The sequence below is a fragment of the Penicillium brevicompactum genome (genome assembly GCF_028827555.1).
Source record: "Penicillium brevicompactum strain IBT 35665 chromosome Unknown utg000005l_segment0_segment0, whole genome shotgun sequence".
In the NCBI taxonomy this organism is placed as follows: domain Eukaryota; kingdom Fungi; phylum Ascomycota; class Eurotiomycetes; order Eurotiales; family Aspergillaceae; genus Penicillium; species Penicillium brevicompactum.
This window is the reverse complement of record NW_026623208.1, coordinates 167,729-195,631: the sequence shown is the minus strand read 5'-3', so window position 1 is coordinate 195,631 and position 27,903 is coordinate 167,729. Positions and strand designations below refer to the sequence as shown.

Here is a 27,903-nt window from a genome sequence, read left to right as displayed (position 1 = left end):
CACAAGTCTAAAGGAGCAATAAGGAGTAAATGTACGGAGTAGATAACACCTAAATATCGCCCGTTACCCTGTAGTAGTAAATGCGCACGAAATTGTTACGTCTCATGGCCATTCTCCTTCGCGATACGGCCTTTGGTCGGATGCTAAGCCTGTTCACCAAGCCAAGTGGCCTCAACGCTCATCGTGCGACCGCAGATACCGACATCCATCCGTCCAAGAATGACCTTGTGCCCGAAGCAGTCTATCTGGTGGATTGGACCGGTCCTACGGACCAGGCCAATCCCAGGAACTGGCCATCATGGCTCAAGCTGCTGGTTCTGTGCAATGTGCTGATAGTCAACCTCAGCTTTTACACGGCGCCAGGAATCTACTCAGCCAGTATGACTCCGATCCAAGAATCCTTGGGTGCCTCCTACGAGGTGGCCATGCTTGGCCTCTCGTTGTTTGTCATTGCGTATGGTGTAGGCCCGCTGATTGTAAGCTAGCCCGACGGACCTGTTGACCCTAGTCTGGAATCACTAACAACTGGTCCTTCATATTCAGTTGTCGCCCATTTCCAATTTGCCGGCCATCGGTCGCACCCCGGTCTACGTGCTCGGCTCACTGGCCTTCTGTCTATTCAGCATCGGAGCTGCGTTGGCGAAGAACATAGAGACCGTTATCATTCTCCGTGTTCTAGGTGGCCTAGTGGGGGCCTCTCCCACCTGTATCGGTGGCACTACCATTGCTGAGGTGTTTGGACCCCGTGAATTACCCTAGTATGATCGGACGGTCCTGACCTTGAAACTTTTCATCTCTTTAGTTACTGGGCACCGCCGTGGTGTAAGTCTGTTCTGTGCCTTTTAATTTGTTCTCTCTCTCCCAGATTGCTAATTAGACCTATTAGCGACCGCTGGGGTTCGTGGTCTGCAGCACTCTGGTTGATCGCTGGAATCGCCGCCATGTCGACAGTGTTTATGTTCTTCCTGCTCCCAGAAACTCTGGCCGACAACATTCTCTATCGTCGGGCCGCTCATCTGCGCCAGGTAACTGGGGATAACAGGTATTGCAGCCCGAGTGAGGCGAAAACCACCGAGAATAACCTGTTCCGGGCGATGCTCGAGCAGATCGCCGTTGACTTCCGACTCTCCTTCATTGACCCTGTGATCTTGTTCATCAATATCCACACTATGTTCATATACGGGATTTTATATCTCTGGTATGAGTTTTTCCCGTGCGGTAAGTGAATGAATTGGTGTATGTGGTTGATTGATGAAAAGACGTCCACTGATTTTGTCTTACCTTGTCTAGTCTTCGGGGAAATATACGGCTTCACAGGAATGGAACAAAGCTGTAGGTTCTTCTTTCCAAGCTCGCCTCTTCTTCCAACTCTGTGACTGACCCAATTAAATCTACAGTTGCCTTCTTTGGTATATTCGTCGGCGCAGTCATTTCCGTCAGCTCCTACATGCTCTGGATCCATTACTATTTCCAGCCCCATGTAACCCGAAAGGAGGCAAACAACGAAATCGTCGAACCCGAGGAGCAAATCCTGCCAGGTGCAGTGGGAGCAATTTGCATCCCTATCTGCCTCTTCATATTCGGCTGGACCTCCCGTGAAGAGTATGTGAGATTTCATTCTGAAGTTTGAATAGTTCCGCTCTACTAGCTCAAGCCCGAGTTAATACTAACCACCCAAGCAGTGTCCACTGGATCCTCCCTATCATCGGCACCGCCTTCTTTGCCCCGGGATTCCACCTCACGTTCCAGACCGTTCTCAACTATCTGGGCCAATCATACCCAAGCCATGTCGCTGGCGTCTTTGCCGGCAACGCTTTCTTCCGCAGCGCATTTGGCGGAGCGTTGCCACTCGCTGCCAGACGCATGCTGCAATCGCTCAGCATCGGATGGGCTTCTAGTGTTCTGGGCTTCATTAGTCTCGGCATGATCCCGCCCCTCTTTGTCTTGTACCGGGTACGTTTTCCCAGTTCACCCTTCCTTGTTCCTAGCAAACCATTGGAGTTTCTTGAATTTTCTTTCTGTGCTAACTTTCGAAAATCAAACCAGTACGGCCAGAAATGGCGCTCGTCGAGTAAATATGCAAGCAAGTAAGCCGAGTCGCTGGGAGAGGAAGGAAGGATAATTTTGCGCAGATCGTTGTGGAATTTTAGAAGCGCTGGGTTTCTACGGATTACCTGGATAGGTTATAATTCCAGGTTCACGGATCTTGGTGTACAACAAATACATGGTAGTTGGTTAGGTAGTTTTAGGATAGAAATATTGGGATTCTTCTATACCTAGTTGATTGAATCAGCTTTTATATACTCAAGTAAACATGACTCAACTGTCGTAGAAAAAGTACGGAGTACCGAAGCATGGGTTCCGAGATTACCTTGAAACTAGTCCTGCTATCAGCAGTCAAGTCGGTTTCAATTTCGTACCTAATTCAAACAAGTTCTACTTAGCACCTTGGCACTGTGAGTCAATGTCAAGGGTCAATGTCAAGGGCCGATAGAGAACCCTTGTGTACCCACCTGCATACATACTCAAGGAAATCCTGCGGGATTTGTCATATACCAGCATTTCATACCAGGAAAAAAAAAGGAATGGGCTCAGCTATGCCACACAAATTCTGGTCCACGGGTGAGTTCCAAGGTTACCAGCCCGGGCGTGCTCCGACAGGATACCAGGGGGCTAGGCTCCCGAGGTCCCCACTTGATTAAGATAGACTAAGCCTGATAGGGCTAGTGCGGCTATTTTAACCAATCAGAGTCTGCTAAGCGCGGGACGAACTATACATAATGCTGGCAACTAGTGGGACTGTCCCTTGACGGTGATGTATGTAAGGCTACGGGAGAGAGAAAAGCTCCAACAAATCCCTAAAATTGACTGGTGATATGATCAAAAGGAGCGGAAAATCTGGCCTCTATGTACAAAAGCCAAGGGCTGAGCAAGGCGAAACGTTCCACTGGTCCTGTGAATACAAACTCATGCCCACAAGCAGGACAAGCGCGTGCACAACCTTGGGCAAGCACTTGTGCATTGTCTCGGACAGCATGGATGGGCACATTCCCCCAGAATATCCATTAAACCAAGTGCTCAATTACGAACCCTTAGGGAAGTCCGTCGAAGCACTAATCTCCCGCCATTCCTCAATCGCCGCCAAGGTCTCAGATGCGGCCTTGCCAATCGCCTCGCTGGCATCACTGCCTAAAGGCAAGAAAGCAGGTAGGGATTTCCCCTCCGCGACTCCCGTGGAGGTAGTGACGTCGTAGATAACTTGCGCACCTTTGACAGGGTTACCCAGTTGGGCGCCATTAAAGGCGGCAAAATTAGAGTCGGTTGTATCGTTGACCTCCTTGTAAGCCGATAGACGCGAGGTTTTGTCGGTCGGGGTAATATTGGCTTTAGGGTTCAGTAACTCGGTACGGAAGAAACCCGGTTCAACTAAACAGTGGCGGATCCCGAACTGGGAGATTTCACCCCCGAGTCCAAGTCCGAGCCAGCGTAGAGCAGCCTTGGAGGCGTTATAGAGATTGCAGCCGGCCATAGGGTACCAGGCAGCCATAGAGCCGATTGTAATCAAAGTGCCTGACCCTTTAGCACGGAGGTGAGGCAGTAAGGCTCGATAGAGATTCAAAGGGCCAAACGTATTGGCTTGAAATTGACGTTGAGTCTCTTCTGCAGTGGCCTCTTCCAGCATTCCTGTGTGCACGTAGGCGGCATTGTTGACGACAATATCGACCGTTCCATAAACAGCTAAGATGGTTTTAACTGCTTCCTGGATCTGGGCTGGGGGCTCGTTATGGTCTAGATAGACAGCCTTGATGTTGGGATTGGCTGACTCGAGCTCAGCTAATTTATGCGGACTCCGAGTAGCGGCCAATACACGATCTCCGCTCTTGGCGGCCACTTTGGCCAATTCGAGGCCAAATCCAGACGAGGTGCCAGTTATGAGCCAGATTCGGGAGGTAGAAGACATGGTGGATAAATAGATATGTTCTTGGATAAATGGATATGTTCTTAAAGAAATTGAGATTAGGATGTTCAAGGACCGGTCGGGGAGGACGTTAATTTAAGCCCTTTAGTCCTGGATGTATAGTCTGATGTCATATATGATGGGACCTGCGTACATGAGGGGTTTCCGGTTCAAACGGCTCAACTGTAAATCCACTAAAGCATCCCTGTCACAACTGCCTGGCAAAGCGGGCCTATTCCTATATACTAAACAAGTGCTTATTGGTTAGCGAAAGGATTGTATGGACAGTGTAACGGCTAGTATTCAAACCAATGAATTAGATTAGACACTGGGGATCATGATGCACCACACCTGGGCATATCTTTAAACAAAGAAATGTGATATCCCTGGATCCTAAAAAAGACGGAGATAAGCATCGCAGATAATGTAAAGCCGAGTGTGATGTGAGTAGCCTTCATTACCTGTTAGCCTCCACACCGCTGCTTAAAGGCTTTCTCAATGAGTCACCCCATTGGTACGGAGTATAGGTGTCTAAAATATCAGGCAATGGTGGACACTTTTTGGACACTGAGAACCCAAAGTATGATCCATGGATTCCCATTCTAAAGGGGTTTGGTGAGAGCGTTCCGCTCAAGCCTCTACTTAATACGGAGTAGTGCATATGCAAAAGTTATATACACAACTTCCAAGGTTCTCGTGTGTTCAGGTAATTTTCTCAGTAGATAGTCTCCCGCTGAAACCCCCCATTGAATCGACTACACACCAGTTCTTGGGCCTGCGTAAGTAGATACATTCATGTATACTTTGACCACAGTTCCTATTACTCTAGTCATCTATCTCCATCTGGTCTCCGCTCATTGCCTCCGTCGTTTTTGGCTATGGGATCACAACTATCTTCATCATCTCATACATGTATCTCATCGACTCTTACGACATTTATGCCGCTTCCGCGCTCGGATTCCTGGTCTTCACAAGATACGTTGTTGCAGGAGGAATTACCGTGGCCGGTGGTCCAATCTATCGATCCATTGGTGTACAGTATACTCTGACTATTCTTGGCGCCATCAGTGCGGCCATGACTCCAGTTCCCTACTTGCTCTACAAATACGGTCCCCGTATTCGGAAGCATGCAGATATGCTGTAAATTCTAGCACCGACTGATAATCCATGGATGGCTTCCTCCATACCCAAGTTGCCCGCTAACACCTGCGCAACTGACCACCTACGCAATTATCGGAGCCCTGGAGGCCGGCAATGGTGTTCGTCTGGAACCTGTTGGTACCTACAGGCACCATTCATACCTGATACCACCCATTGATGACTCTAGAGTTTTGGCTGTTTATTTTAGACTGCAATGATACTACACGGAAGAAATTGAGATTGTCCCGAGGTCGGAAAGGGAAAGGCGGCTACTTGATTTGGTGTTCACAGGTTCCAAGATTTTTAGCACTATACAGAGCTTTATTTTGGCCGGCTTTCGCTAGAAGGCTATTCATATATACAATTTTGAACTTCTTCTTTTATCTTCGTAGACCAATAACCTACTGCAGGCGCTCAACAACCTTGATGAGATCAGCGGAGACACCCATTGCGGTGACGTCTCCACCAGCACCAGCACCCTGGACAATCAGGGGGTTGGCGCCGTAACGCTTGGTGTAGAAGCTGATGATGTTGTCACTGCCCTTGAGACCAGCAATGGCGCTGTCCTTGTCGAAGTACTGCAGGCCAACCTTGACAGCCTTAGAGGCAACATCGATGCTACCAACGTAGCGAACAACCTTGCCCTGCTTCTCAGCAGTGTCCTTGACCTTAGCCATCTCGGCATCAAAGTCGGGAAGGCGAGTCATGAACTGGGAGATTCCGTCCGCGGAGGAAGGAAGAGACGCAAGTTCAGAGGGAATCAAAGATTCGATAGGGAAGGAGTCGGGCTTGGAGACCTCAAGACCAGCGATGCGAGCGAGGATGGTGAGCTTACGCGCAACATCCATTCCGTTCAGGTCATCACGAGGATCAGGCTCAGTGTAGCCCAGCTCCTTGGCTTGAGCAACGACGGCGCTCCATTGCGCATCAGATGATCCAGAGGCGGGGGCGAAGGTGTTGAAAAGGAAGGAGAGAGTGCCGGAGAACACACCCTCGATGCGGGTGACTTCATCACCGGTGGCCACAAGGTCCTTCAGGGTGGAGAGGACTGGCAACCCGGCGCCGACAGTGCTCTCGTGGTAGACGAGGGCCTTGCCCTGGGCGGCTGAGGCAAAGATGTCCTTCCACAGGGAAATGTCATCAGAGAATCCCTTCTTGTTAGGGGTGACGACTGAGATGCCCTTCTTGAGGAATGTGGGGTACTGGCGGGCTAGGTTGATGTCGGAGGTGTTGTCAACCAGAATAGCACGGCCAGGGGCAGAAGCAAGGTATGTGGCGATCTCTTCAGCCTTGAGGGCACCGCTCTTAGTCAAGGATGGTGCAGCGGATGCCGTGGCCCAGTCAGCGGCGGGGATAGCCGGTGAGTAGGCTGGAGCTGGGGCAAGAAGAGTCTGGGACGAGCGGGCGAGAAGCACAAGCTGAGGAGCATTAGGCAGACGGGCGAGCTGCTGAAGGAACGCAGTGCCAACACCGCCGACACCTGTTTCATTTTTGTTAGAACTTCTCTCTTCAGATAATTCAGACCTCAATGCCTAGATAGAGTGTCTCACCAACAACGCCGAGGAAGATAGGGCTAGACATGTTTCAGATTTGTTCAAATGAACCAATTGGTCGTTTTGAATAGCTCGATCAAGAGTTTGACTTCAAGAACAAAATTGCTTTGAGTCACTGACGCGATCTCTGTGGTGGGGGGAGGCGGGGCCTGGGCTGCGGGGCTGCTCCCGATGCTCGGCCTGACTTCCGGCAGAATAAAGCGGTAAGTCGCACCAACGTCCGGGCCGCGTTATCGCGATAACCGATAACGAAAGAAAGATCTCCCCCCCCATCTCTTGCTCTTTTGCTTCTCCCTTCGCAATATCTCACGCGCTGTTCTGCTTGTGCACGCCATCATGTCTGCCAGCCAGGACTTCCTGTATGGGAAGCCTCGCAACAAGAAGAAGAACAATGAGCAGACAGCTTCGGATCTCGCTTTCTCCTCCCAACTCTCGTCGCTGATCACCCAAGGCGCGACTGACTCCCCCAAGGGGCGCCAGCGTCCTTCCAAAACTCCGAAATCCGATATCTTTGGAACTCACAACAAAGGGCTCCAGAAGCGCGCTGCCACCGATCTCCTGGATGATAACCGTGCACTCAAGCAAGCTCATCTGAAGACTCAAGACATCGGTTCCGTCGACACCGCCACACTGGGCCGCTCTCGCCGCCGCATGGAAGAGAAAGCGCAGATGTACGACGACATGAAGAAGGGTCTGCATCTCGCAGGTGATAGCGACGACGAAGACGCTCCAATTGATCCCCTCGACCCGGAGGCTTATCTCAAGCGACTGCGACGCAAGGAGAAGGAGGGATTGATTGATTTCGATCAAAAGCACGCAAACGAAGATGACTTGAAGCATGATGAATCAGATGATGACATGGCCTCGGTTGTTTCCTACGAAGATGAGTTTGGTCGTTCCCGCCGTGGCACTCGTGCGGAGGCTGCGGAATCTGCTCGTGCAAAGAATGAAGAAGCCGGCGGCACATCTGCCCAGGAGCGCTGGAAACCAGCCCGTCCCGACAATCTCATCTATGGAGAAGCTATCCAATCTGAAGCGTTTAACCCGGATGCCAATATCGCGTCGCAAATGTCTCATCTCGCTGCTCGTCGTGATCGCTCGCCTACTCCCCCTGAGTCTAAGCACTACGACGCTGAAGCGGAAGTGCGCAACCGTGGAACTGGTTTCTATAGCTTTTCCACAAACGAGGATGAGCGCCGAAAGCAGATGGGAGAGCTTCAGGCCGAGCGGCTCCATACACTCTTTAAGCGGCAAACCTGGGAAGAATTGGAGGAGGAACGAAAAGTCGCAGCCGATCTCAGATGGGAAGCGATGAAGGAGGAACTCGCACGCGATAAGATCATGCTTGCTGAAAGGGCTCGTCAGGATGCACTCAATCCCCCAGTTTTCGACCCAGATGACATGCCTGACCCGGAGCTTGACTTTCTGTGCAACGAAGACATGCAAAGACCGAGTTATCGTCGCCCCAAGCACCGCTTCTATCTGTGGAAATGAGTCCCAGAATTGCCAAGACAGCCCCAAACAGCCCCAATTGCGAGCCCTTTGAATTTTTCTTTACCCATTTTCATTTTATTATGTGCGCGAATACCCCTTATGCCAAACCAACTTGCGGTCGTTTTCATCCTTTGAGATAGCAGAATTTTAATTGAATACATGGGCTGTTTTGGGTTTACTGCCGTGAACTATCAGGTAGTCTGGTAGAATCGCGTAGATTCTGGTCCCAAGGTGTCAATTTGCCTCAGAACTTGGCAAGAAACTTGCAGTGACGACCTGAGAATCTACGATTGGTGTAATCACAATAGTTGAAGAACCTCCACTTGATCAGGCTTCTGTGAGCACGAAACATGACGGGATGGCTACTTGAAATAAACATATTCGCAAGAGGAGCCAGCCATAATGACTAGATGCTCGATGCTTTGACATTACAATCATTGTATTCATATCTGCATTATTCCTTGTCCATTAGGCCGGAAAGCTTTTCTAGACAGTGGTCCCAAATTCTGTCACAGTCCTGGCGAGGCATCATCACTTAACGCCGCTTTTGGGACAGTTCTTTGATGACGTCCATAAAATCGGCAGCATCTGAAACGATATCCAATTAGCAACGCAAAAGCAAATGTCTGGAGTCATCACTCACCGGATACGGATTTGAACTTCACAACGAGGCTTCCATTACGGTTCTGCGGCGAACGATAGTCATCCGCAGACATAAAGATCACAGGTTTGACATCGCGCATCACTACTGTCTGGGATCCCTCAAGCCTGATCCAGCGGGAATTGGGAAGGTTATGGGTGATGAAGGCACTCCAGACGGGAGTTCTGTCATTTCAAAGTCAGCGAGCTTAACACTTGGTTCCCGCCGCCGACTATGGACTTGCCTTTTCATTGTGCCGTGAAGCACTGCGGCCTGAAGCCGTACTGACTTAATCACTCGGTCCTCGTATATCCGTAGTGCATGTGGATACCCGTCGTCGTCAATTTGCCTGGAGAGTATGAGCCATCTGCGCAGCCTTCACAGTCAACACACCAGGATCGACTTACCCCCCATAACGTTCCTTTTCGCCGTCCAGCTCATAGTCCTGAAACCGACTCCCTTCTGAGTCACATGTTAAGTCTTGAGCGCGCAGGGCGCAGACGGTGTGGTGAAAACCAACCATATCTATTGAACCGACTCTGTAAGCATGTCATTTCCACAATGAGTCAACGATGGTGTGCAGATGGTTGCAAAAGCGAGATGTTACCTTCCATGGTTTTGAATTTCAATTGAGTCCACAGAATAAGCTCTACTCCGTTTCTCCGCCGTCGAAACAGCTTGAGACAAGAGCCATCTCGTATGATCTCAACCGAATCGAGAGGCAAAGTGTAATAATCGCTAGATTTTGCCCGATGTGGGACCTTGCAAAGTATTCGGGTGTGGGAGTCGCGCTTTCGTATGTAAAAGGAAACTCGAATATTGGAATCGCACTCTGGGCGGCTTCATCCTGTGAGTGACATAGCCAGTATGGGCACGCGCTTCAACTCACTATACACTAAGCTCCTCAAATCCCCGTCCCAGGAGTGTCTCTTTGGCATCAGGGTAGGGTTCACCCTGACAGTTGGATCTGTGATGGCTTTTGTTAAGATATAGCAGTAGATAAAACCTTTTGGCGACTCACCTCCGTGACGTTGTAGGTAATGGGTGGCTTGTATAGAGTCTAAACACCTCTTTAGCCCAGTGATTTCTCAGAGAATCAGTGTTCGCCGAGCGGCTGGTACCAGTCGTTCCCGATGTTGTCGATGTCATCGGAGAGGGTGGCACGTCAGGGACGGACGGTAAGAAATCCGAGAAAGTGCCGGTGGACGGAGAAGTCGGCGATCGAGGAGACATATGTGCAGGACGAACACGCTCGTATGAGGAGGTGCGTCGTGGTCTTCCCGGTCTTCGATCACTGCCGGGGCTCACAGGCTCAGCGCTTCCACTAAACGAGGGGTTGCGGCGGAGCGGCACGCGATTGACGCGTTCCCTCACATCCACTACTTGTGCGTTGAACAGGTTCTTCAGGCTAGTGCTGACACCTGAGAGGGAGTGAGGGTCTGGCATGTCCCTAGCAATCACAGATGAGTACACACGCAAACACACATGGGCATCTCCGCAACTCCGCATTTCGGCGTTTGCGGGGGGGAAGAGCCTACTCTTTCACCAAGTCGCCTATCTCTCTAAGGATTGTCTTATACTTTGCTAGACGAGTCGCTAGAGGAGCTTGTGCCTCGACCCAAAAGTGGTCCTTCAATCCCACCCATACGCGCTTATATGCTGTCGGACTGTTATCGTAATCGAGGTTGTGGAGAAATGCCAGAATGTCGTCGAGGGTATATTTGAGACTTGCCAGGGTCAATGAAAGCGGGTCTGAATAGAGTCTGAAGTTACGGCGATAGCGCAGGTCCCTGTCTAGATCCTCCAAATGCGACAGCGATGCGCTGATCGCGTATAGGTCGGAAATGATAGAGGTCACCTCCGCCGTATGTTCAGGGAGAGGGGCACGGAAAGCGTGAAAGCAGACGGCGACGCCCTCAGCGTCATCTGCAGACGAGCCCAGAGACATGGAGTCCACAATATCAGGCCATAAATCGTGGATTATTCTCGTTGTGGAGGGGTTCACCGAAAATAAAGAAATAGAGGGGCAACGGAAAATTTGGCGTGAACAAAGCCAATAAGCTCACATGCACCGAAATAAGATTATTTAACCAAAGTCAACCAAGTTGGAAATTAATGGAACCACCGTGAGGCTCACGGACAGGGTTCTCCCTTGCGTCCGACAATTGACGTGTTCGCGTGGGAATGGCGGGGGTGGAGTTTGGTGTGTTGGCCATCTGTTCCATAGTCGGTGTACGGAGTACTCGGTGTATGCGAGTATGCAAGTATGCAAGTATGTGACTACAGCAGCTAAGCGACTATTCAACTATACACTATCTATACTCCCTCCGTTTTTCCTTTTTGACTCTGAAGTTCCATGGTTCACTCGCAGCCCTAAATGTGGGGAATTCATGGCTTCATCATTTACCGTGAGGCTGTGAGAGTCAAAATCCGAGACACTGGAAGGGTTCCTGGTACTTTCAAGCTTGAACTGTATTCTATGTGTCATGGCCACTGTCAGGCTTTGAAATGCCAGTATCTCAATATGTTATGAGAAGGAACTATGAGGAAGAGTATTATTCGTGGCAGCGAAATAGCCCTTTTATTGCTGGGAATTCTCTAGGGCTAATTGCAAAACTATACTGATTACGAAGCACTGTGAGGAGTACTCTTTGACCACCCCAGCGATTAGCTCCAAGTGGGCCTGGATGCTCTAGACCGTCGGAGCTTGACTATAACCACTTGATCTGTAGCCCTAGCATCCACCTTCGACATTGTGACTAACTAGCCTGTTTTGTAAGCACTTAGATGGTTTTAGTCCGGTTGACTCTGGTATTGCGGCTTCAAATAGCCAGGCGATATACTCCGTACAGTTTACTCCGTATAGACTTCGTAGACGCACTGATGCGATCAGCCGCGGGGCATGTTTAGCCGATGAATGCAATATTATCAGACCAGGGCTCAGTGGACCCATGCTCATTTATATGAAGTATAGTTGGGATACTTTAGAAGGATGTAGATGCTTCCGCTAGGCATTACCTTGGAAGGGATATTCCACAAGTCAATGTCTGCGGAGTTAATTCCCGAGGTCATCCCCACTCCACAATGACATTGATATATGCACAAGCCTACAATCTGATCTATAGACTGGACTTGGAGCACTTGAAATGGATGAACATATGTACTACGGAGTACGACGACCTGTACTTACTGGGTGATATATTACCATATTTCGCAATGGACCAATGACCTGGAGCCCCTTCTTGGGATGCCAGGGTCATGCTTGATACATAAGTAGCATCACAAGTTGTAGCCTCGCGCCAGAATTAACAATATTCACTTCTACAATCTGAGAATCAATGACCAGAGAGCGACCGTATTGCATCTTAGAACTGTCTTTTGGCCCAAGTCGAAGGGGGAATTTCCAGGCTCAAAGCACACACCCGGAGGCCGGTCAAATCTGGCAAATAATAAGTTCTGACCTGACGAAGAGTCATTCGCCGCTAGATAGATCGACATCTGAGCCATCGCAGGAAATTGGGTGCATGCGTGTCAGTGCATCTCAGGGCACATACAGCAATGCCCGACATGCAGTTTCTTAGCATGCGCCCGATGTGATCTGTAAGATCATGGGGGATTCATGTTGGTACTCCGTACCTGGTCCCGGATCTTTATATCCGACCTCAGATATTCATCTCTTCAAGGCCAGTGTACTGCTCACAGTGAGACGGCGAGAAACAAAGACAAAGCGCAAGGTTAAACTTCAAGCTTTCCCCCGGAGTTTCCGGGCGGTCAATGACGCAGGCGGTCAGTCGGACCCCCAGCTTTTGTGGGGCCGAAACAGGAAGCTTCGAGCTGGAGCTGCAGAAACTTCAGGAGCTTTGCAATCTGAATAGTGGCATTTCAGACTACAAAGCAACATGTGTTACGATTTGATCTGTTAAATACTGTAGTTTTGGAAGAATTCACGGGGCATTGGCACCAGTTAAGAGTGATTTCCTATTGATTACTGGATACCCTGAAGATGAGCAAGACAGCTCAGAAGCAAAGAAACCCTTCCGTGTCCATCAAATCCAGAAGCCGTGCACGAAACCGTCCGAAAAAAATAAAACCAGAAACCATTAGAGAAACACAAACGCCCATAGGTCGAAGATGAAGTCAGATGGAAGACATTTAAGAGGATTCTTCCTCCTCGTCATCATCGCCCTTGGCGAGGTAAGCTGCCTTCTCCTCTTCGTAACGCTTCTTGTCCTTGGCGGCCTTCTCATCGTAAGGCTTGCGGTCGGTCTCGCTCAGAGCCTTCCACTTGTCACCAAGCTGCTTGCCGACCTGGCCTGTAGGGGTTGTTAGACATGCTGATTTGAGCCGAGATTAGAAATGAGACATACCGAAGCTGATACCGGGGTTCTCCTCGCGGACCTTGTCGCGGTTGTCATTGGCGAAGAACATGTAAGCGGAAAGACCACGCTTGGGGGCGTTGGGGTCTGAGGGAAGTTAGTACATATTCATCCAAAAGGGGAATGCGGGATTGAGATCACTGACCCTTCTTGCGGCGCTGCTGGCGCTTCTCGGGGGCCTTGCGGGTGGACTTCTCCTTAGGCATGATGACTGTTCCAGATTAGAGGCGGTCGATGATTTGGAGGCAAAATTGAACGGTTTCGCGTTGGGATGGGGTAAAAATCGTGCAAGGCAGATGAGCAGAGAACTGTCTAGGCAATTGAGACGCGTTCTTGAGGTCAAGTGGTGGTGGTGGGAAGTGAGAGGGGACGCGACGGATTGCTCAGGCGCGTTGCGCGCAAATTGGGCATTTGCGACCGCAAAGAACGTGGAATTGATGAATCAAGGCAGCTCAAAACTTACATAGATTCGAGTATGAGAACTTCGAATATGTGATTTAAAAAAGGTTAAAACTGTGTTTAGTTAGTGAGTTGCGCGAGATGATATGGACAGCGCGACGAGGGTAGGGAAAAAAAGACACAGGCAATGAAGTGAGAACAGAAGACTCAAAAGGGGGTAGAAGAAGTCAAAAAAACAAAGAGAGTGGTGGTGGTGGTGGAAAAGCGACTCAGAAGTGTTGATAGTCGGGATATAGAGTAGGGTATGCAGTACCTTTTTTTGTATGGGAGAGGATTGTATGGAGTTTGGCAGTGTAGGAAGATAGTAAGAGAAGAAGAGAGTAGAGGGGGGAGGGCCGTAGTAGTAGCAAAGAGAGGGGACGGCACCACAGCAAGGGCCGTTTCGCCGATGGGAATGTACATACCGGTAATTTACACTCACATCACTATAGAAACACCGTATTTGACCTCCATTCGCTGGATTTTCATCAAAAGAGTCAATGAAACAATTGCTCTATGGCAATCATTGATCTTTCTCTACTTTGTACTCTCCATTTCTTTGATAAAAAGCGTTTCTGGTCGCTGTATTGAAATGAGTCCATCATTCCCGTACTCTGTGGAGAATTACGTCTTGCTCCGTCTTATTAATAAACCGCGCAAACGTACGGGTATTCAATACGCGGTATTCAATGGCCAGTCTGGTGGTCGGCGCGGTAGCCAGTACATGCGTATTACCCGTCTACAGTACGGAGTACAGTAGATTCTCTCAGTGATCCTTTAAATCTGTACTTTGGACTTGGTACTCCTTAGACATACCGTAACTAATCTCAAATTACTTTAGACGCAGTAGCCGTCGTCCAGCTATGAGCCAGCTCAGAGAAGGGGAAAGCCCAACATGACCACCCAAAGCCATACAATGAGCCAGCTGACTTTTGAAGAACCCATGTTTCAAATGACTTAAGCTGAGGCAAAGCACCTTTGATTGTATTACCTAGGTACCAAAGTTCAGATTACAAAGTAGACACGATGTGAAAGAGCTCTTGCAAACAGCCTGCTTGGGAATACGGAAGAGCAACGACACGCGTGTGATGGCCCTAGTCTTTGCAAGGTCATGTGTACGTACCAAAGTGTATACAAAAGATACCTCTGGTGTAGCAGGACTGGTCTAAGGCGGTATACATTCCAAGGTGAGAGTACTGTACTCCGTATGGCCCATGCTCTCTGAAGTTGACCCGTCCAAGACTGGTTTTTGGGATAGATATGGAAAATCAAAACAGAGCAAACTCTACTTAGGTTCTCGGGGCCAAAGCTACTACATACATACAGTCCAAGCATTTTGTGCCATGGAGAAAACCCAATTACAAAGGCAAAGTATGTACGGAGTACGGAGTACTCCGTACATAGGATGGGTATATTCAGGTAAGGGCGGACGGTTGCTCAATCATAAGCGTGGCGTACCCTTTTAGCGTAACCCCCAATTGGAAATACGGCCGGAGAGGTACCCAGGTCTTCACTTTCTCATTTCATGTGTTGTTGCGGCCTTGAAGGATTGGTGTAGACGTGGACAACGGACAAATAAAAGCACAGTGCCTATCATTATCCCAAACTGATACGCCTAGGATTACTAGCACTATCTATGCATGGTGCGGAGTGAGACAAGAGCGAGATACCGTAGGCTTTGAAACGATGGTAGTCTTATTCCTTACAGATCCGAATCACACCATCATCACAAGCTAATAGAGTACAGTCTGCACTTACGGATAAAGTCTCCAATATAACTAGCCGTGTAGACTGGCATATTGCCCTACCCCTACTTTATGTAGGTCTCTGAGATAGGAACTTGACTTACTCCATACAGACACGCAAGCTAACGCACAACCGTGTCTGCTAGGGGAATTGACATATCAAGAATGCCTAGGCAATTCATAAATTGGACGTCAATGCACTTGAACGGAAGAAAGCAGATCTGCCTTTTTAACTTACCATACGGAGTACCTGTATCAAAACATCTGAACCCACCTGTATTGATGTTCCTGCCTTTCCGAGAGGAGCGTCATACAACGAAGAGTCGCGTCGGTAATCGAAGCTCCATGTAATCTGATACCTGGCGATTTCCTCCCCCCATTCTTTACTCCGTATATCTTTCACTACGGAGTAAAGACTATCCATTTCAAACTAGATCAACCCTTGCCTCAATTATAAAGTGATTATCTACTCCGTACACCGACTTAACATATAGTACGGAGTACATTCCGCATTTTGTAGTACCACAGCGTTCCTCCCAAGTGGCAATATAAGCTGGTGGGTCAAGCTGAGAAGCTCTTGGAAGAAGTAGCACCCACATTGAGCTGAGTCTACTGATCCGGCTCCAACCCACCCTTCTCATAGTCCACAGGTGTAGAACATAGAAATGTGTCTGACATACATATTTTCATACATTAAAAGAAAGGGAGATAGCTTCGTGCCAAGTTAATAAAGAAACATTCATTCACACGCTAAAAGAACTAAAAAGGAAAAGGAAATAGAATCAATCATCGCTTTCATCCAGCACCAGAGCGCGAAGCATGTCGTCATCAGCCCAATCTAATCCACTTGCAACCACAACTGCACTTGCAATGTTTTTCATGGTTTCCCACCGAGCCTTGTGGGCTTTCAAATCCCGTTCCAACTCTTCAAGTTGCGATAGCTGCGAGCCTTGAAGCTTGTCCCTCCACGATGAATCCTGAGTTGTGAGCTCCAGTAGCTGACGAACTAGCTCCTGGTTGTCGCGGTTGATCTTTATATTTTCCACTTCGGTGTTCAATATCTGCTTCATCACCAAATCATGCGCCGAGGCAAGATTCTCATGTGCAAGCGCAAGCACGTCCCGACGATTTACCAGACGGAGCAGGGCCCTATCGTATTTGTTAAAAGACCGCGCGGTCTGGCCCAGGGGGAAAATCTTGGTCCGTACCTCTCGGCGGGAGTAGCAGCTTTCAGGTGGACGGCTTTGAGGATCGGGTCGGTCATGAGGATCGTGCGGACGGCTTTCCTCCTGACCGTGTAGGTAGATCGCGCCTCCAGGAGCTCACGTTCCGCGATCGCGAGCTGCTCCTCGGCATTCCCACCCGACGCGCTTTCCAGTTCTGATTAAAAACAAGACTGATTAGAGATTGAAAGATGAAGCGTCAAGCGAACTCACTTTGTTCTAGAAATGCTTTTTCCAGTTGTTGTTCCTGGATCTGGTTGTAGAGCTGTAGCACCAAGGCCTCCTTGTCTGACAAGGTCATGACATCGTGAGAGTCATCTGCAGCGTAATTCAAGAGTGTCACCTCACCCGTTTGCAGGTGAGGCAGCGACTGGCCATGTTTTGCAGCCATAAACGCAGATCGATGGCGGGCGCATCTTGTGATGAAGATAAGACCGGAGGCGGTGGAGCTTCCCTGACCAGAGAGCGTCGCTCAGCAACCTTTCTTCAACCTGACCAGCCTGATCGGGGGCTCCAGGACTCTCGTTTTCGGATTCGGATTTCTTTCGGTTCAACATCCTATGCTCATGGGGATAAGCCTGCATTCTTCTCTGATTTTACTACCACTGGAGCTTCTACACTTACCGATCTAGAGGGGGGGCATGTCGTTGCACATCTACATCGCTCACACGGGAGAGCATTTCCTGGCCGATCCAGTTGCCTTTGCCTCGTATGTTTCCTTTGTGTGTTCTGTGAATAACAGAACCCCCTGATCTTGCTTGTGACGGCTGTAAGAATCACAACTGATGCAAGTGCCTTGTTTCTAGTCCCGATGCTTTGAAGTCATGGATCGTTCGTAATACCTCGATCCCGTCCCCGCGGCAGATCTTGATGACCGCCCGGGGAAAGAATGTCAAGATACAGACCCTGGCTACGGAAGTAAGGAATGGACCATCTGCAAAGGCGTCCTAGCGCTTGCTAACATGAAGGGCATCATCGCAGAATGAAATCTTTGTATACGACCGACAATATATCAGCGAGCCAGGAGACGTCGAATTCCCGGAACTTCCTCCGCCTGAGCCCTTCCAACCTGGAATTCCCCCGGCGACCCTCAAAGATCAGAACGACCTACAGGCATGGCGGAACCTCTATATGGCGCGACGCAATTGGGCGCTCGACCTGTCCACGCGGTGTGGTTCGATCGACAAGCACCTGCGGGAACATAACGAGCGAACCGATGTCATACACAGGGCCGTGGGCGTTGCTCTGGAGAATTTGAAGTCTCATGTCGGCCATCTGGAAGAGCGGTTCCAAGAGGCGCAATCGTGGGCCCACAATCTGCTGGAAGAACAACGGGCAGCTTTGGATGGTTGGCAGCAAGCTCTTTCCACCCTGGGCAACATACCTGCACGGAAGGACTTCCCGCTGCTAGGGCGCCCATCCACACCCAAGATGGACAAAGACCGACCCAGCGGCACACTTCGCGACTTTGTCGATTCCGGAGAGGTTCAACGCGCTGGGGTAGAAGCAGCCCATGTGATGCCAACCTTTGCAAACCACGTTCAGGGCATTGAGAAGGCGATTGATGAGATCGCTTCAAATACCCAACAGCTGGTGGACGAGGCTGCGGAGTCCAACTTCGAAGGCGTGGATGGACTGGTCGAGGAGGTAGAAACCATTGCTAAGAAGATTGGATCAGACTATGAACATGTTCTTGGCCTGCCAAACAATCAAAAAACGTTGGCAAACATATCTCGCCTTGCGTTCAATCATACCCAAGACCTTCTCCCCACACTCCTGGAGTTTGGAGCCGAGTTGCAAGCAGCACTGGTACTGGCTGTACAGCGTCGAACAGAGGCGGAGAGGACCGCGATCAGACACATGCGCACCATTTCATCCCTTGAGTCTAGACTTGCTGATGTCAATGGCCAACTTGTCAACTTGGATTTGGATAGCAATGCCTTCGATGTGATCTACTCGGTTTTCCAGATGCCGATGGTCTATGGCTCGATTCTCATTGAATCCGTACGACGGCGAGAATGGAGCGAAAAAGTCAAGTCCGACTCTTTGAGCTTGGTTGAGGAGATGGCAGTCCTCCGAGATGAGGAGCAGCGCCGGAGAAAGAAGTGGCTGAAGAGCATGGGGGACTTTGTGACAGTCACTGATTCCACTGCGCCGGGGATCGAAGTCAACCTACAGGGCCAAGACGAGGAATGGCCTGATGTCGCCAGGAAAGAGATCGAATATTACATCGATGAATTGAAGACCAGACATTCCATGGCCAATCTGGCAGAAGAGCTGACCCAACAGCTGAAAGACCTAGACTCTCCAACTCGACAGCAGAGACGGCGAGCCAAAGCCTTCAAGCAGGGAAGCGTTTTTGACCTGAGTCGGAGCTCCATTTTGCGCGCGGATGATTCAGTCCGCAGCTTGCAAGAAGAGAAGACGAAATTGGAGGACAGGCTCAGAGGGTCTGACAGCCGCGTGAGAAAGTTGGAAGACCTCCTGCACCGCCAGAGTCAAATGAGCCGGCCATCGAGTGGGAATTTCGGTCCCGACTTTCCAGGCTCTCCTGCTTCCCCACATCCGGATACACTCTCACGTCGGTCATCTGTCTCGTCGCGACGTGTTTCGGCTACTCAGTCTCCCGAAGAGAAGGCACTCATCCAGCGCATCGTTAGTCTCGAAGCAGAATTAGCAGCAGAGAGAGATTCTGTCCAGCGACTCCACAAGGAAGCACATGTCGAACGTCAGACCAATTCGGACAAGTTTCAAGAGGCACAATCGACCAAGAAGGATCTTATCGGCAACCTCGAGGCACGTCAACGCGAGTTCGAAGATGAGCGTCGCTTTCTGGATGCAGAGCTGAAGAAATTCAGGCTTCGCACAGAGGAGATGGAAGAAGAACTCGATCGACTGATGGACAGCCGAGAGAATGGCAGACAGGAGATTGACGAGCGTATGCACCAGCTTGAGATCGACCTTCAAACTGCGCATACAGGCTCTGCGGAAGACGCGCAAACGATCATTGATCTCAACAAAGAGATTGAAAGCCGGCAAGGGACCGAGGAAAGCCTGCAACTCAAGATTGTTGATCTCGAGCGTCAACAATCGGAGCTAGCGCAAAAGAACCAAGAGAACCACCAGGCTCTTCAAGCTATTTTCATGAATCTCTCACAAGGGGGAGCCGTGCCTTCTGAGCTTCCCGATATCATCAAAGCCATTGAGGTTCTCTCCGAGGGCTTGTCCATCCATGCTAATAATGTGGAGGCAAGCATGGCCCAGGCCACCACCGAGAATAAGGCCTTGGAAGAGCAAATTCTCAAATTCGAGACAGAAGCAGAAGAGCGGACAAAGTGCCTGGAACAATGCGAAGAGAAAGCCTCGCGTTTAGCCGAAGAGCTCTCCCAAGAGCGATCAAGGCTGGAAGAAGTGAATAGCGAATTGGATGGTGAGCGATCAAAATTCACTTCGTTACACTCTCAGATTGAGACCGGAGAAAACGGCTCCAAGGCCTTGCGCGAAGAGATTGTCGAAGGCGAGAAGAAACACGCAGACCTATTTCACCAAGTGGCCGAACTATCTAAACACCTGGCAGAGGCTGAGAGTCTGGCACAAGAATCCAAGGCACAAGCTGCAGTGTGGGAGAACAAGGCAGGTGCCAGCTCGGAGATCGAGCAACAAGTCATGGCGCGGTTTGAAGCTCGAGGTACCAAATCACATGAGCTCTCGACGCAACTAATTTCACAAGTTGAGAAGCTGGGCCGAATGCTGGAACAATTGGGTTTCACTATCATTCAGCAAGAGGGCCAACTGGTGGTGCAGCGTGCTTCGAAGCTCACAGCTTCTTCGAGCCTCGGTGAAAGCCTTGCCCAATCAGGCATTGTGTCGATCAGACCTGACCCAGCGCTTTTGGGCTGGATGCAAGCCGAAAGCCTAGAAGATGAAGACAATCTATTCAAAGCTTTCATGGAAAGTCTGGCTCAGTTCGACGTCGCGGTCTTTGGTGACGTTGTCGTCAAGCGTGTGAAGGACATCGAAGTCTTAGCCCGCAAGTGGCAAAAGGAAGCCCGTGGCTACCGCGACAAGTACCATCGCATACAGGTTGAAGCTCACGACAAGATCGCCTATCGCTCTTTCAAGGAGGGTGATCTGGCTCTCTTCCTTCCCACGCGCAACCAGGCCATCCGCTCCTGGGCAGCCTTCAATGTTGGCGCGCCGCACTTCTTCCTTCGCGAACTAGACTCCCACAAACTACAAGCGCGTGATTGGCTGCTGGCACGTATCACCAAAATCGAAGAGCGTGTCGTTGATCTCTCCAAATCATTAAATGGCGTCGTCCCGGATCGTCGCTCCCTCGGAGACGCGAGCGACGGCGCTTCCCTGGACGACGAGAACCCATTCGAGCTATCAGACGGCCTGCGATGGTACTTGCTGGATGCGGTAGAAGAAAAGCCCGGCGCGCCTGCTACCCCAGGGATCGCAAAGAGCACAGTCGCTTCGGCGCACGTCGATGCCAAGGGTAGTATTCGCCTCAAGCGTGCTACGAATGAAGGTGGTGTTGCCAAGACCCTTTCCAGAAGCTTAGACAGTCGCCGCGATAGCTCCAATTCCAAACGGGGAACCCCTACGCCCTCTCAACATGCTGTCGAATCTACCAGTGAAATAGCTCGTCCCGCAGAATCTGATGCCGGCTCGGCGCCCAGGGATGCTGCTCAGGTCAACGACGAGGTTCGCCGTGATCAACTCTCCGGCCCGTGAAATGTAGGAAATGACTAGCTTTGCCATCCATCATTTCCGGGTCTTTGGTTCCATTTGGCACTGAGGCTAACACGCTCTATCTGACTTAGGGATCTGTGTCTGCCTCGGCTGAACCAACCACAAGTGGCGCCGCCCCTTCGCCGTCCAAATCGGTCCGCCGACAGTCCGGTCGATCTCGCCCCTGGGAGAAACTGTGGTCTCTTGACTATCGGCTTGAGGGCGGCGCCTTATAGACTGCTTCCAGAAACTGACATCATGGCGTTGCTTCAAACTTTGAGTTTTCTTCCTATTTTCCCTTTGCTTTTGCACCTCTTGTGGACAATGCGTGATCTACTCGAGACGCCATTCAGGCAACGTGCTTTTTTTTTTTTTTTTTTTTTGAATTTGTCCTTTCAGATACCCATCAATGCAACCCGTTCGTCAAATATAATTGCTCAAGTGATCTGCCCAATTGTCTAGCAGAGGGAAGCGACCTGTGCTTTGTCCCAGACCGGGCTCGCGATTGCCCACCTGGGCATGGCATAACTACTCGACTATCCACAGTATAAGCTCGAAAAGCACAAGGTATGATGCAGTAACAGCGCATATACTATAATGATACGGTAGGCTACTAATCTAATTGTTCCATGCCGCCCATGTCGTCCCAGAAACGACTGAAGTCCACATTTTCGTCCTCAAACATCTGCTTTGCTTGTAACATTGCAGAGCGCTGCCGCTCCGCAGTGAAGCCACCAGGCTGTGAGCTTTCCCATTGGATCAACTCTACCCAGCGGAGGAAAAGATCCTCCTTGCCCATCTCTGTCAACTTTTCCTTGAAAGCGAGAATCTGGTCACGCTGTGCGGAGCGCTGCTCACCGGCGGAGCTGTTTTCGTCTCCAACCCGCCAGATCAGCCAGCCATCGGCATCAGTGTTGACCAACACTGCTGTCCGGAACTCATCCAGTTGCACGCCATCACCACGACGGGTGCGATCAACAAGAGCGTGCGCGCGAATCATGGCCGCATAGTCGAGATTCCAATCCTCGTCCATGAGCAAGTAGCCAGTTTTTCCGACGCGCTCGGGTGTCACAGCGGCAACGATCTTGTCGCGGCGGGCCTCGTCGTCGCGAATCCATTTGTTGCGCACCAGCTTCTTGCTCCAGCTGCGGTTGCTGCGGCGGACAATGACCTCGCGCTCGCGGAATCCGACCGCGCGGCGCCATCGCACGGGCCCCTTGATGAAATTGATTGGCCATGACAAAAACATGGTCACGAGCAAGTAGTCGAGGGCCAATGTTCCCGTGCGCATCAACACTATTTGCGCCGATTCTGTCCATGGGATGGCGGCCGTGTCCACGGTCATGGAGCTCTGTAGTCCGATGAGCGTTCCCACGAGGGCTGGGTATGTGCTGATGCCCGTGTAGACCCGCCACCCGATGATGGCACCGACTAAGAGATTGACGAGGAGGGGAACAGTGAACGTTTGTCGCTTCAGTTCTTCTGCTGTGATATCGATATGGAGTAAATATACTTCGTCGGGGGATAGCGGTTCGACGAATGTGCGCAAAGCTTCTGGGACTTTTATGAACGGTGGGATAGGGCCCGATGACGCAGATGTAGGTGTTGAGGTGCCTGATGAGGCCGGCGTCTTGCGACCGGATCGCCGTGAGGATTTTGCCATGGTGAAAATGGATATAGAGCACCGGTATGCTGCTCAGGTAGGTGGGAGGTGTTGAGGAGATGTATGTTGCTTTTTTTTGGCGGAGCTTTCAAGTATGATGCAAGTGGACGTCTCACATGTCCGAGGTCATTTGGGCATACAGAGACCAGGTGTCAAGGCTCTGATGTGCACGGAGATAGGCTGAAACGCAGAGAGTTGTGGTAAGTTCGTAAGGGCTCGGAGCCACGGCGTGGTTGCTGTAGACGTAATGCAGGAATTCAGAGGCTAACCACATCGGGGAATGAGGAATCTCCGTATTTACCTCCACATCTTCACCTTCACGCGTCCGACTATTTTCTTATTTTCAATACATGTGAATTCGCAGCAAGGGGCAATTTTGCCATGTCGTTCGACAAAACCCGCACTCGAGACGGCCAGCCCCCTTCGCCTTTCCGATACGCGTCGAAGGATAAATTCGATCTACATGTGAAACCCTCCTCGAACGACGGCTTGTATTCGCGGCATGCTATACGATCAAGGTCTCTGTCTCAGGCTTATCGAGACGCATCCAGAACTACCATGCCTGTCGCCAACGAGGATCTCACACCAGTGACGACACCAAGTCCGCAACAGAAGCGGCAGTCATACAACGCGTTTTCTCCGTATCAACTCTCACCTCCTCCCCACGAACTCCAAGACGCGTACGACCAGATCCATGACGGTAAATTAGTCTCAGATTATGTGCGCGACGAAGATTGGGACAAGCAGCGCGCCACGCGCCGCCCCGCCAGCCAGACTCGTCAAACGTCATTACAATACAGTGCGACAAACAGTGGCACCAGCTCTGCTATGGACTCTTCCTTTCCTGATGCCGGGTTCGGCGATGACCTCGGTGAATACCAGACTCGAAAGAGCAGAGACTACACGAAAGACGAACAGCGCCTCAAACGTGCCACAGGACAGCACTCGCCCGTTTTCAGCAAAGCTCAGGTTGGGCGAGACTCCTCGCGGGCGGACAATTGGCGTAGGCGCCAGGAAGCGCAGATTGAGGCAGAGAACCATGTATCCGAGGATGACGGCAATCTTGGTCCTTCCGGGCCCTCTCCAAATCTACCGTCTGGCTGGGGTCACCGAGCAGGTCACCGACAAGAATGGGAGCGCAAAATGAGCCCGCCCACCAATCTTGAGCAACAAGAAAGATCGCACAGTCGCTTGTCGGGGACGATCACCGCAGCGCCCGACTCGTCCTCCAGGCCTATGCATACCTCGCGTTCCCCAGCGCGCAGCAAGCTTCAAGCTCGGAGCGTCCTCGAAGAACGTCCGGGTACAGCTAACATCAATAAGCTGGGAACGCAACAAGGGCTCGGCATCAAGGAGGCCGCTCCAAAGACTGACACAATACCTCTCGACGGCGAGCAAATCCCACACTCTCCAATCACCATCTACAAAAATTCGACGTTCACCAGACCGAGTCCGAGCAAACGAGACTCGCGCGACTTGTTGCGCAGCCTTTCCAGGTCTGAGAACCACAAAGCTGATGAGGTTCAAACTCCAGAGCCACCAAAGCTTTTCGAGCGAAAAATCTACGACAAGACGCCACGTGTCACAGGTGCTTGGATCGATACACCCATGACCCAGCGTGTAGCTGAGAAGATCGAGCTCCCCGAAGATCTGACCAAAGATATTGTGCTTCCCCGATCACCCATGACCCAGCGTGTAGCTGAGAAGATCGAGCTCCCCGAAGATCTGACCAAAGATATTGTGCTTCCCCGATCACCCAGGGAGCCCAAGGATACAAAGCCCCCTGCCCAGCAAACGAGCATTGCACCCAAACCGGACGAACCGAAGTCCGTCCAGCATGTTGCCCCAGAGTCTCCCCCTACGACACAGCCTGCAGTGGCGTCAAGGCCTCCATTGCCTCGACCACATTTACCAAAAAGCGCTCTCGAAACAGTTATTGAGGACGCTACTTCCGGCAAGGAAATCGACTTTGGGGATGACACTATCGAATCTCTCCAAGCCATCATGGATGGTCCGAGCGAGATCAAAATCAAGGAAGAAGATGAGGACAGTGATGAGGCTTATGAGAAAGCTGTCCTCGCAAGTTTCGAACAAGCCGCATCAAAAGAAACCAATGCAGTCGATTTTGACTCCTTGAACCTTAAACTCAACTCGCTGATGAAACACATCAACGACGTGAAGAAAGGACTCGACGGGCTTGAAGGACATGTGACACGAGACGTTGCAATGTCATCGAAGCCCAGATCTCCGGCCAAGGCAAGCATATCAACGGATGTACATGCAGGCAAGCCCTGTAAGGGGTGCGGCACATGTTCCGATGGACGAGTATACGCTGCCATACGTCTTCCTCGCCTATTCGAACGAGACCCTCGATCTCGGCGCCTTCAACCGACGCGACTTTTCTGGTTCATCGTAATCCCACTCTGCTGGTGGGTTATCGAATGCTTGATGTCAGATCAATTCAGCTATTCAGATATCTCCGAGCCTTGTGATGGTTATTGCCTACAGACAGATGCACCTGTTTATCCATGGGTAACCGTGACAATGTTATGGCGCTGGTCTCATCTCTCGATTATCTGCATGCCCATCCTAACTATCATTATCGCTTTCTCTAGGCTGGTGACACAGCTCCTTGGGTTCTCAGATGGCTATGTGGATGATTTGATTGAGATCAACAATATGATTGGAGAGATTCGCATCAACGGGACTCCCGTCGCCCTCCCGTGGTTGTCAGCTCCAACGCCCGCAAACATCGAGCCTCAAGCACCGCAACCTTCCTCAGTGAAGCAATCTCCTCAATACCAGCAGCCTGACCAACGCCCCGAGTACTCCTGGCCACCTCCGGATGCATACACACCACATTGGGGCTCTGACCTGCCGGCTGGGGATGAAGCCATGGACGCCGATGAGTTTATTTGATTACAAGCTGTGTTCTTGCACAATTAGCAACATGTACTAATCGAGATATTTTTAAATCCATGAGATTACTCACGAGATTCCCCAAAATGAGCGAATGACCTTCACCGTCGGCCCTTAACTAGCTTAAAATACCATAACCTTGGAACTCTAGCTGTCGTTGCTTACAATGAGATGAATGCCAAGCAAAAAAATCTCAAATAATGATGTATTTTCAACGGAAATCTTATATTTACAATCTCCGGGCTAGTGTAAACACCAAATAAGTACACAAGCCGAAGACTGATCTATCCAGCGCAAATATTGCTCATCGACTGGATCGTTAGCAACAAATTAATCGGGGTATATCACAAATGTCAAGCAAAGCAGCATAGCATAAAAAAAGCGAACAGAAGATAATCACAGGCGTGCCTTCGCACGCCACTCTTTCTGCATCTCTATTTCCGCTTTCACTCGCCAGGCAGTGCTTCTCTGCATCAAAGACAGCGCCTGTTCATCTGTGGTCTCACATGCTTTTTCAATCGGGATTTCCTTGGTCGTCCGTAATTTGAAGCTCCGCCATGTGAGTGTGCCAGTTGATTTTACACGACCAGCTACGGTATCACGGCAAAATTCAGAGAAGCTCTCAAAGAAGCGATGACTGGTTGGCGTTCCCATCATGAGCATACCATGACAATGCGGCATGCCCTCGAACATTTCTGCGACGAGAGGTACACCGGCTTCGTGCAAGTGACGCGCCTGGATGAGAGCTTCGTCACTCAGACTCTCCTCGCCAATGGACATCCAGATTGGTGGTGCGTTCTTCCATAGTTCGGCTGGAACAGCGATCGGGGACACCAGGGGATGGGGGAGAGTGGCGGAGTTGCAGAATACATCGGCTCGAGGCGGAGATGCGGGCCAGACATCGTCTGGAATGAACGGGATGGATTTGAACGGGGTATCGTCAACTGGCGGAGGCGGGGCGTCGAGATAATCGAGGTACGCGTTGTGCGAGCATGATGGCATTGAGCGCGTCAAGTCACACCAAGGCGAAACGGTTGCCACGCCCGCAGGCAGTTCAATTGGAACATCCTTGCCATGGAAGCGAATGGTTTTATTTGCACGGTCGAGGGTCAACAGAGTCTGGAGGAGGACGAGAGAAAGGTTTCCGCCTGCGGAATCGCCGGCGAAAATGATCTTATCCGCTGGCACGGGCTTATGGAGAGAGCCCGGGGGTGGGTGGAGGAGAGAGAGGTAGGCCGTAAGGGCGTCGACAAGCGCCGCCGGGAATGGATTCTGAGGCGCAAGGCGATAACGGACGGAGAAGGCGGGGGCGCCGGTCAAGCGGGACAGGTGGGCGAGGGGAACGCGGTGGCTGCAGGGGTCCAGAAGGCTATTTCATACATGTCAATTTTCAGACTCAGAACGTGCGATGCAAATCACTCACAAGTATGCGCCTCCGTGGAAGTATAGGATTGTCATATCCGAGGGCGACTCCTCGCGCAGCTTGGCGTACTTCTCGGCTTCCGAGAGATCAGGCTCCGCGGTATGCTTTCCAACCCCAGCACGATACCCAGTCCATTCGCCTTCTACAGGCAAAGCCTCTGGGATATCGTAAGTCTCATCGCCGGTCTTGAGGGTTTCGATCGCATGTAGAACCGCATCGCGTACGTCAACCTCGGGCTGCGGGAGAGTCACTTTGGATATCCACATGGGACCCTTCACGCCTGGGTCACGGATGCCGTCACGCTGGGTTTTCCCCAGAGGCGCACTAGTCCTCAAGAACGAGCGGATGACAGCGACGCTCAACTCGGTGCGAAGATCCTGTTTCCCCTTCACGGGGGACATCTGAGCGCCATGGAGAAGGAGGGTCTTCAGGACCAGTGGGACACGGGCCAAAATCGCCTTCAAAAGGGCCAGGCGAGCCTTGACTGAGCTCATGCCGATACAAAATGAAGAAGAAAGCAATGGACGCGAGGTCGGATCTCACAGGAATTTTATAGACTTCAAAACCGGATTCCGTTCCTGGGTGGCAATCTGT

At 50.8% G+C, this 27,903-nt stretch overlaps 13 protein-coding genes across 13 annotated transcripts; 5 read left to right on the top strand and 8 right to left on the bottom strand.

Annotated features, from left to right (window-relative positions):
• Positions 1–80: 80 nt before the first annotated feature.
• N7506_005873 (caffeine resistance protein) lies at positions 81–2,091 on the top strand (the record flags this gene model as incomplete). The annotated part of the gene is made up of 8 exons (XM_056955166.1): positions 81–476; positions 544–732; positions 803–822; positions 887–1,218; positions 1,291–1,332; positions 1,398–1,602; positions 1,683–1,953; positions 2,047–2,091. 8 exons carry the CDS (start codon positions 81–83, stop codon positions 2,089–2,091), a joined length of 1,500 nt encoding a protein of 499 aa, XP_056809500.1.
• Positions 2,092–3,082: 991 nt separating this feature from the next.
• N7506_005872 (SDR family oxidoreductase) lies at positions 3,083–3,961 on the bottom strand (the record flags this gene model as incomplete). Its single annotated transcript, XM_056955165.1, has 1 exon — positions 3,083–3,961. The coding sequence occupies one exon, from the start codon at positions 3,959–3,961 to the stop codon at positions 3,083–3,085; it is 879 nt and encodes a 292-aa protein (XP_056809499.1).
• Positions 3,962–4,547: 586 nt separating this feature from the next.
• On the top strand, positions 4,548–5,102 carry N7506_005871 (uncharacterized protein; the record flags this gene model as incomplete). The annotated part of the gene is made up of 2 exons (XM_056955164.1): positions 4,548–4,568; positions 4,788–5,102. 2 exons carry the CDS (start codon positions 4,548–4,550, stop codon positions 5,100–5,102), a joined length of 336 nt encoding a protein of 111 aa, XP_056809498.1.
• Positions 5,103–5,499: 397 nt separating this feature from the next.
• N7506_005870 (homoserine dehydrogenase) lies at positions 5,500–6,679 on the bottom strand (the record flags this gene model as incomplete). The annotated part of the gene is made up of 2 exons (XM_056955163.1): positions 5,500–6,578; positions 6,649–6,679. The coding sequence occupies 2 exons, from the start codon at positions 6,677–6,679 to the stop codon at positions 5,500–5,502; spliced, it is 1,110 nt and encodes a 369-aa protein (XP_056809497.1).
• Positions 6,680–6,987: 308 nt separating this feature from the next.
• On the top strand, positions 6,988–8,145 carry N7506_005869 (CCDC174 family protein; the record flags this gene model as incomplete). Its single annotated transcript, XM_056955162.1, has 1 exon — positions 6,988–8,145. One exon carries the CDS (start codon positions 6,988–6,990, stop codon positions 8,143–8,145), a length of 1,158 nt encoding a protein of 385 aa, XP_056809496.1.
• Positions 8,146–8,890: 745 nt separating this feature from the next.
• N7506_005868 (uncharacterized protein) lies at positions 8,891–10,231 on the bottom strand (the record flags this gene model as incomplete). Its single annotated transcript, XM_056955161.1, has 5 exons — positions 8,891–9,134; positions 9,193–9,310; positions 9,393–9,615; positions 9,680–9,752; positions 9,807–10,231. 5 exons carry the CDS (start codon positions 10,229–10,231, stop codon positions 8,891–8,893), a joined length of 1,083 nt encoding a protein of 360 aa, XP_056809495.1.
• Positions 10,232–10,319: 88 nt separating this feature from the next.
• N7506_005867 (uncharacterized protein) lies at positions 10,320–10,733 on the bottom strand (the record flags this gene model as incomplete). Its single annotated transcript, XM_056955160.1, has 1 exon — positions 10,320–10,733. The coding sequence occupies one exon, from the start codon at positions 10,731–10,733 to the stop codon at positions 10,320–10,322; it is 414 nt and encodes a 137-aa protein (XP_056809494.1).
• Positions 10,734–12,937: 2,204 nt separating this feature from the next.
• On the bottom strand, positions 12,938–13,367 carry nhp6 (high-mobility group nucleosome-binding protein; the record flags this gene model as incomplete). Its single annotated transcript, XM_056955159.1, has 3 exons — positions 12,938–13,098; positions 13,153–13,248; positions 13,307–13,367. 3 exons carry the CDS (start codon positions 13,365–13,367, stop codon positions 12,938–12,940), a joined length of 318 nt encoding a protein of 105 aa, XP_056809493.1.
• A 2,759-nt stretch (positions 13,368–16,126) lies between these two features.
• N7506_005865 (centromere protein H) lies at positions 16,127–16,958 on the bottom strand (the record flags this gene model as incomplete). Its single annotated transcript, XM_056955158.1, has 3 exons — positions 16,127–16,493; positions 16,553–16,724; positions 16,781–16,958. 3 exons carry the CDS (start codon positions 16,956–16,958, stop codon positions 16,127–16,129), a joined length of 717 nt encoding a protein of 238 aa, XP_056809492.1.
• A 250-nt stretch (positions 16,959–17,208) lies between these two features.
• On the top strand, positions 17,209–21,307 carry atg11 (autophagy protein ATG11; the record flags this gene model as incomplete). Its single annotated transcript, XM_056955157.1, has 3 exons — positions 17,209–17,276; positions 17,374–17,485; positions 17,549–21,307. The coding sequence occupies 3 exons, from the start codon at positions 17,209–17,211 to the stop codon at positions 21,305–21,307; spliced, it is 3,939 nt and encodes a 1,312-aa protein (XP_056809491.1).
• Positions 21,308–21,917: 610 nt separating this feature from the next.
• On the bottom strand, positions 21,918–22,967 carry N7506_005863 (uncharacterized protein; the record flags this gene model as incomplete). Its single annotated transcript, XM_056955156.1, has 1 exon — positions 21,918–22,967. One exon carries the CDS (start codon positions 22,965–22,967, stop codon positions 21,918–21,920), a length of 1,050 nt encoding a protein of 349 aa, XP_056809490.1.
• A 381-nt stretch (positions 22,968–23,348) lies between these two features.
• N7506_005862 (uncharacterized protein) lies at positions 23,349–25,886 on the top strand (the record flags this gene model as incomplete). Its single annotated transcript, XM_056955155.1, has 1 exon — positions 23,349–25,886. The coding sequence occupies one exon, from the start codon at positions 23,349–23,351 to the stop codon at positions 25,884–25,886; it is 2,538 nt and encodes an 845-aa protein (XP_056809489.1).
• A 396-nt stretch (positions 25,887–26,282) lies between these two features.
• N7506_005861 (uncharacterized protein) lies at positions 26,283–27,803 on the bottom strand (the record flags this gene model as incomplete). The annotated part of the gene is made up of 2 exons (XM_056955154.1): positions 26,283–27,255; positions 27,310–27,803. 2 exons carry the CDS (start codon positions 27,801–27,803, stop codon positions 26,283–26,285), a joined length of 1,467 nt encoding a protein of 488 aa, XP_056809488.1.
• Between the last annotated feature and the right edge of the window lie 100 nt (positions 27,804–27,903).